This window comes from Helianthus annuus, chromosome 10 (assembly GCF_002127325.2).
Source record: "Helianthus annuus cultivar XRQ/B chromosome 10, HanXRQr2.0-SUNRISE, whole genome shotgun sequence".
Taxonomy (NCBI): Eukaryota; Viridiplantae; Streptophyta; class Magnoliopsida; order Asterales; family Asteraceae; genus Helianthus; species Helianthus annuus.
In genome coordinates, this window is record NC_035442.2 from 157,593,969 (window position 1) to 157,602,597 (window position 8,629).

General features: G+C 36.4%; 2 protein-coding genes across 2 annotated transcripts; one reads left to right on the plus strand and one right to left on the minus strand.

Moving 5' to 3' along the window:
* Positions 1 to 1,727: 1,727 nt before the first annotated feature.
* On the minus strand, positions 1,728 to 2,171 carry LOC110893617. Its single transcript, XM_022140712.1, has one exon. It carries the CDS (start codon positions 2,169 to 2,171, stop codon positions 1,728 to 1,730), a length of 444 nt encoding a protein of 147 aa, XP_021996404.1.
* Positions 2,172 to 2,916: 745 nt separating this feature from the next.
* On the plus strand, positions 2,917 to 4,715 carry LOC110896104. Its single transcript, XM_022143541.2, has 3 exons — positions 2,917 to 3,231; positions 3,342 to 3,524; positions 4,294 to 4,715. The coding sequence occupies exons 1-3, from the start codon at positions 3,056 to 3,058 to the stop codon at positions 4,526 to 4,528; spliced, it is 594 nt and encodes a 197-aa protein (XP_021999233.1). The 5' UTR covers positions 2,917 to 3,055; the 3' UTR covers positions 4,529 to 4,715.
* Positions 4,716 to 8,629: the final 3,914 nt, after the last annotated feature.

Below are 8,629 nucleotides of genomic sequence, written 5' to 3' on the forward strand. Positions count from 1 at the left end.
CTGGATTTTTGAGGTAAAGGGCGGCGGTCGGGGTTCGAAAACCAATAGGTTTGCATGGGAGGATATTGTGGAGGTAAACAGAGGTGTGAAGAGCTTCCACCCAATAGTGAGGTGGTAAGGAGGCATGTGTGAGAAGGGATAGCATGATTTCGTTTAGACGACGAATCATGCGTTTAGCTGTCCCATTTTGTTGGGATGTGTGTGGGCATGAGAAACGAAATTGTAGCCCATGGTTATTAGCAAAGGTTTTGAATTGTGTGTTGTCAAACTCCCCACCCATGTCGCACTGAAAGGTTTTAATATGGTGATGAAACTGGGTGGAGATGAATTTATAAAATTGAGTGAATTTAGAATATGTCTCGGATTTAAATTTCAATGGGAATGCCCACGTGAAGTGAGTAAAGTCGTCTATATAATTAAATAATATTTGTAACCCTGTTTGCTAAGTATAGGAGAAGTCCACAGATCACATTGAACAATATCAAAAGGACACACAGTGCAAGAAGTAGATAAATTAAAAGGTAAACGCTTGTGTTTAGCAATCTGACAGGAATCACAAAAAACAGAACGACTTTGTTTATTACATGAAATAAACTTATTGGAATTTAAAAAATCTAGAACATGTAAACCAGGATGTCCTAGACGATCGTGCCAAGAGCCTTGAGAACTGGTGGAAACAAAAGCGGTTGCATCAGGTGGTTGAACGCCGGTAGGTGGATAAAGATTACTGGTACTGTTGTGTCGACTCAAAATCGTCCCACTCGGATAATCCTTTACAGAAAAACCAAAAGGATCAAAATCAACCGATACCCAATTATCACGGGTAATTTTTCTAATAGAAATTAGGCTCTTAATGATATTAGGGGTATGTAGGATGTGTTTAAGTTGGAGTGGTTTTGAGGTGGAGGGTAGGGTAGTATGTCCCGATCCAACAACTGGTAAATGGTGTCCATTTCCAACCAACACATTTTTAATAGAATTATCACAAGAGTGAGAAACCATACCTGAGTCCCGAGTGAGGTCATCAGAGGCACTAGTATCCATGAACCAACCATGGTTGTCGGATCCTACCACCATGGTGTTGAAGGCTTCAGCTAGTTTGGTGGGTTCGAGTGGGTTGACATCAGTGATGTGAGCCTGTGAAGTGGACTGATCAGACGTGGGAGGTTGTTGCTGCTGCTGTGCGGGGTTCCAGGGGGAAACCCAACCAGGTTGAGTGGGGTACGGGCATGGTGGCGGTGGAGTGGGCCAGTATGAGTTCGGCCAGAAGGATGGCGGCATAGGAGGGTAGGAGGTAGGGTTCTAGGATGGACGCTGCTGGTTATGGTTACAGGTGCCAGACCCTGACCGGTTCTGGTTTGGGTGTCTGGGCTGGTGATTGTCACGGCGAGGCCCTCTCCGAGGCTGACCATTCCAGTTGGAGTTGGAAGTGTCACGGTGAGTGTTAGGGTCATCACGGTTAGGGTGAGGGTTGTCACGGTGAGGATTTGGGTTCATAGCAACATGTGCCTCTGGGTTAGCAGCAGGAGGTTGTCCGTCACGCGCGGCTTGACGTTCCATGTCTCCACGATCTCACAGGCTTCGTTCCATAACGGGAGTTCCCGGTTAATGATGGTAGCAATGGTGTCATATTCACGAGGCAAACCACGAACAAGTTGTAAAACTAGGGCTTGCTCGTTCACGGGGTTGTCAACATCGGCAAGTTGGGCTGCCAAATCCCGAAAGGCTTAGCAGTAGGCTTCCAAGGAAGGCATGGAACTGAGTTTTAGGATGACGAACCGGGTTTGTAAGGCTGCACAACGTGGTCCTTTGTTGTTGTGAAAAATTGCTTTGACCCGGTTCCAGACTTGGAGTGCGGTTGAGGGTTCTTCAAGAACCCGAAGCAAGTATTCTTCAGACAATGTGCTGTAAATCCACTGTAGGACAATAGCATCAATCTTCATCCATTGTGCGTAAGACGGGTCGTCTTTAGCCGGTGGTTCAGAGGTGATGTGATCAAGGACCTCGTACCCGCGTGCATGAAGGTTAAAAAGCTCCACCCACGCAGAATACATGACCTTAGTACCATCCAGAATGCGCACTTTCTTCTGGATGTCAGTGACCGTGTATACCGGGTGAAGAGTGACCGGTGGTTTGGCAGTGTTGGATGTATCAGTGTCTTTGTCACTCATGGCTGCTGAAAGACAGAAAACACAAGGGTGGTCGACGGCTGAAAGTGTAGGGTCGAAGCCCTAACAGGGAGGGTCGAAACCCGAACAGAAAAGAAAAAAGGAGCGGCTGCGTTAGGGTTCATAGCGGAGGTGCTCTGATACCAAGTAAGTTTTCTAATAATTCGATGATTATCATTGATCACAAAAGGGGTATAAATACAAAGATACAATCAGAAAAATAGGAAACAATATTTCCTATAACTGGAGAGATATTTACAGAATATACAAAATAATGCACATAAATTATTGCTTAGTTTATTCCGCTAATAAAGATCTCTTATCTGAATTGGTCAGATATTTGCCTCTAAACCATTAAGCATTATACTGGCTCTTAATGATTTTACTGGTTCAACACTTAATGGTTCAAATCTCTTACTGGTTCAACACTTACCCATTCAGAAGTTGTCAAACAACCGCTAAGTCGTGCATGAGCAATTTTCAGTTAGTTAGTAGTTAGTGGCTTTCCCGGCGATACGGTGTAAATTCGATTGGAATCAGTTTGATTTATTATGATACCGACACCTTTATAAGAACCATAATAGAAAAATACCCATAAAAATAAATGCGTGTTGAAAAGATAAATACTAAATTTTAGAAAACATTTATATTTTAAAGGTTGTAAAACATAAAAAAAAAAAAAAACTATTAAAAAATGAAACAAAGAGACACTATTTGCTATAAGGTATAAGTTATAACACGTATAATTGTGGTTTTCCCAACTAAATAAAGAAAGTTTAGAGGTAGTGGCCGTAAACGGAACTAGCCATTACAAGACTACCACGTGGCCCAAGCACAATCATAAGTTAGATATTTCAATCCTGTAAAAACAAATTAAATCCAGAAACATGAAGCAGTTCAAACTCAATTCAATCACCATGTCGATAGCTTCATCTCACCAAAGCTTCTTCATCAACACACTCATCTCCACCCCTCACAAATCAACCAAAATCCACAAAAGAACATTCATTATCTCTTGTAATTCCCACAAGTCTTCATCAGAAAACCACAAAGATTCTTCAAGGTAACCTCAATAAGTCAACCACTTATGTTTTTTACTTCAGTTTGTTAGATTTGATTGTTTTTATGGTTTTTAATTAAGTTTGTTATGTGGGGAATACTGGATATGTACAGAGGTAATGAGAGCAATCAACTTGCAAAGCTTGCTTTGGTGACAATGGCAGCTGGAGTCTTGACACTTGGATCAATTGATCCCGCTTTTGCGGCTAAATCGGGTGGTCGTGTAGGCGGTCAAGCTTTTCGTTCTGCTCCAAGATCGGCCCCTCGTTCATCTTCACCACGAATCAATAATTCGAGGTAATTAAATTCATGTATCAAAGTGCTTGTTTGTAGATTAGTGGTATCAAGTAGGCTTGTAGACGAATCGAACGAAGAAATGAACAAACATGAACACTCCAAATGACGGATTATCTTGTTCATGTTAGTTTGCTAAGAAAATGAATGTGTTTATGTTCTTTTTGTGTTCGTTAATATTCAAAACGAACGATTAATGAATATGAAAATGAACACAAATATTTTAAATTGGACTCTTGAGTTTTAGAAATGAAGATCAATGGATTTAAAATTAATATTAGTAATAAACATATTTGAAAAGCGTAGAGGAATCGACATTAACAAACTTAAATGAACGAACAAAACATGAGTTCATGTTCGTATGTTTAGTTAAAAAGGAATTAACAAAAATAAATGAACGAACAAAACATGTGTTGATGTTCGTTTGTTTAGTTAAATGAACAAAAATGTGTGTTCATGTTCGTTTGTTTATTAAATGAACAAACATAAACGAACTTCTTGTTGAACGGTTTACAAACTGTCCACTGAACGTTTGGGAAGTTCATAGGCATAGTATCAAGGTGTGTAGTAAAGGTGTTCCTTCCCAGTTGATCAATGATTCTAGTCCCATGGTCGACAATGATATAAATTTAAACATGTTTAGAGTGTGGGTGATTTAAATGTTTTAGAAAAGATAATAACAATTCATGTGATTAAGGAAATCAACTTAATTTCACCCATAACTTGTTCTTCAAACCATATCATGAATTGATGATCATTTTGCACTTTGCAGGACAAATATTTACATAAATCCACCGGTTGCACCACCGCTAATTGGTGGATACGGTTATGGTTATGGTGGCTGGGGGTGGTCGCCGTTTTCATTCTTCGCACCTGGACCAAGCGTGGCTGTTGGAATCGGGGGTGGGTTTGATACTTTGGTTTTGTTTATGCTTCTTGGTGCTGCAGCCGCTGTGGTTAGAAGAGTCTTTGGATCGAGGAAAGATTATGACGATGAAGATTACTAATAATTGTTGAAAATCTGAGTTTTCTATAAAAATATATGAGGAATGTAAAATTTGTAGACTTTGTTATATGGTTTGTGTGATACTAGGCATTGTATATATCGTCAACGGTGCTTACATATACCGATAAGTGTATTGCTCGGTGGGATATGTGGTACATTTACTAAGCTCAATACTCAAATTTTCAACATCTTAAGAAGTAACAAAGCAACATTGGTTGTGAAATATGATGATTGTTAATATGGCAAAAAGAACATGTACAAGAGAGTTAATCCGTACAAAGTGTAGTAAAAAGTTTTGGCCATTGAACAAATAATCCAATGGTTGAGATTAGGAGGGTGTTTGGGGTTGAGTTTTGAAGGAGATTTTTAGATTATTGAGTTTTGAAATCGTAAATAATCAGTTTTGAGTGTTTGGGTAAAAAAATTAAAAAATAGATTATTTGCGTTTAGAAAGTTACAAAACACAGTTTTCCAAAAGCAACTCCCCCTACTGCAACAAAACGCAGTTTTCCAAAAATTGATTATTTGCGTTTAAAAAAGGATTTTCACTTGTTTATTTTTTAAATATATATTTGCCAAACACTCAAATAGTTGATTATCTGATTATTGTGATATCAAGCAACATAATCAAATCCAAACACTATCTTTCAACATCATGTTTCTGATTATTCAAAATGCATAATCTATTTTCAAAACTCAACCCCAAACACTCTCTAAGTGGTCTTTAATTGTAGAATTCACGTGACTAAAAAACAAGGGAAACAAGTGGGAAAAGGGTAAAATGGGAACATCCAATATTGGTGACTCATAACCCACTTTCCTCACGATTATTAAACGGTTATAACTTTTTCATATGAGCATTTCATTCTCTTTAATTTGATAGTAATTAAAAAAAATTACACCGTATTAGTGAGCATTTCATTCTCTTTAATTTTAATTTGAATAGGCTATTGCTATAGTTTATTAATTTTTAACTTTCTTATATTATAAGCTATAACCTTACATGATTAGGGCTGTTCACTAGCTGAGTCGAGCCAGGGCACTCGAGCTCGGCTCGATTATAAACCGAGCCGGCACATATCAGATTTGAAGTTGAGCTAAAACTCTTAGTTTAAGCTCGACTTGGCTTCTAACTGAGCCAGCTCGGCTTGGTTCAGTTTGGCTTGAATTTAAAAATAAATATTAATACATATCATTCAATAATTCGAAATGACATATCCAAAATAAGTTTAGCCTATTAAAGTTTTGATGAATACATATGTCTGACTTATAATCTTTCGGTTTTTGGAACATGTATTGTGGTTTAATTGTGAAGTAAAAGACTTTTTTATCTTGATTTGATGTGTACACATACTTAGATATATTTAATTGCATGATTATCAACTTCACATGTGCTTTGTTGAATGTCATTCAGTTATAGGTGCATGCTAGATCGTTTACTATGTGTTCTCGGTTGTTAAGTGGTTTGCTAGACGTAGTATCCCATAGGAGTGATAATTTTGAATTGAGCAGATCTAGGTATTCAACCGGTCTTATTATCCGTGAGGTGAAAGATTGGCGGTTTGTCTTGAATGTTAGGTTTCTAGGAGTAATGCCTTTGTGAGAAGATTTCCCTAGTTTGCCTGCCCTCTCTTGCTTATCGAGTCTAATCAGGATTCCATTAGTTACCCCTTGCACTTCTTAGTGTATTGAGACTTTCACGCTGTGAGGTAGATTGTCTAGAGGGTACTTCATTATTAGAGTTGGAAACCCTTGAGGGAATCCACATAACCAGTAGACTTAATAGCTTTTAAGGTTCTCTTAGTTAACATTCTTAAGAACGGTCGAGGATACTCTAGGTTAGACACTTGATCTATAAGAACTCGTTTGTAAAACCGAACTCGAACCGTAATAAATGAAAGTATGAAATTCTTTATTGTTACTTGTGACTTTTCAGTGGTTATTTATTTCATTGTTATTTATTGTTATAATATGCTAATTATAATAATTAAATTGCTCCTTCATTTCTCAAACCTTTTGGATTGCCCACTATCCCATTTAATTGTGTCTTGATGATTAATGTTATTGCCAACTTAATGGCACTTAAACACCACATTATTAGACTAATTAGAAATCAAAACAATTCACCATTTTCATTTTTTCTTTATAACTCTAATCACAAAACCCAAATGCTATAACTTTCTATGCATAATCTCTGAGCCAAAATACACCATCAAATTCGGATTCTCCATCTACTCGTCTTCCAACTTTGAATTTTGGACAAGGAGCATCACCAAAAGCTTGGGGCTTTTCTACTTTCCATTTTCTTCATTTCTTCATAAGTAGGTTATGTTAAAACATATTTCTTTTAATTTCTAGAGTACTCTAAAACCCCACTATCCATTCATGAGATAGAGGGCAATATCTATGCAAATTCTATTTCTTACTTTTATAGAGTCTAGTTTTAAAAATTTGGAGCTTTTGTTGTAGGTTTTATTTTGATAAAATTGGGTTAAGGATATGAGTTATTAACATGATTGTCAAATTGGTGTTTCTTGTAAATTTCTAGGTGTTACCTATGTTTCTTATGCAAATTTGTCTCATCACGTCTTATAGAGTTTGATATAAATTTTGATTTCTTTGTAATATAAAATTAAGAACTTGTTTTTTTTTTAACGGCCAACAAACTCAATCCCGACCACTCTTGGGGCACCCACTGGACAAACGGAGTACTCCGAGAGTAACCCGAGTCCACCACCAATTCCGGGGAAAACCCGGTAACCCACCCGCCCGTAGGCACGACAGTGAAATTACCGGTAAAACCCGTTTGGCTCAAGGATCCAACCCAGGTTTCCCTGGGTCTCCTATCATTGCCCACCAGTACCTCACTCTGCACCAAGTGGGAGTCGAACCTACATCTCTCAAGAGAAATGCAAGCCCTCCATCACTTGATCTAGAGATCATTGGCAAAATTAAGAACTTGTGTTTCAATTTTTTTGCAACAAAAATAGACTATGGAATTTTAAGGGACTTCATGATCTAGGGAACTCTTTATTGATAAAATAAATGGGTTATGGAATTTGTGTTCATGATCCATGGAAAAACTTATATAAAATTGATAGTTTAAAACTAAATATAAGAAAAAAATGACTTTTACACAAATATATATATATATATATATATATATATATATATATATATATATATATATATATATATATATATATATATATATATATATATATCTAGAAAATGGATTTGACCATGGCTTTATAGCTTAGTGGCATCTTTAGGGTAGGATAAGACTTTGGGACCAATAGGTCCTGGGTTCGATTCCCACAAGGGGGTTTTCCCATATTTATTGGGTTTCTTCCTGAATTGGTGTATAGACGTTATGCCTAGTGGAGATGGATATGATCGGGTTGTTCCGCTGGTGGCATGACGATACTCCAATGGTCCGTTAGTGATCCAAATTTGTCATTAAAAAAAAAAGATAGTTTATTTTACTAATTAATGGATAATATATTGCCATGAAATAATATAAAAATGTATATTTTCCTTTTATTTGATATTTTAAGTTTCCTAATTTGTAATTTATGTAAGAGATGTCTTTTGGTTAAAGGTGCATATTTATAAATATTGATTTAGGCCTTAATATACTTTTTAGTCAGTAATGATATTAGCATATATTTTGTGACCAGTAACAATAATACATATTTTGGTCACTAATGGCATTAATATATATTTATGACTAATGATATTAATATATATCTTTATGACTAATGTTACTAATGCAAATTATTAGTGACTAATGAGGGTTAACTTATATATTTAATAGAATTAGTAGGTTACATAAAATATTTATTCACTACTAATTATTTAATAGTAGATGGTAGTTTAGACTGGTAATTTAATTTAGACAAGGATATGTAATTTTGTTGTTTCATTTATTGGTTGTTTATTATATTTTCCTTATTCATATTTTTAGGATAATTCGTTTGACGTTTTATCCCGTTTCGTGCGGTAACTCTCGTAGATTATATCTTTGCAACCAGTGAGTAGATATATCTCTCTTCCTTTTTTAGTCATTAAATATTTTTAGGGTGTATCATATATCATGTTT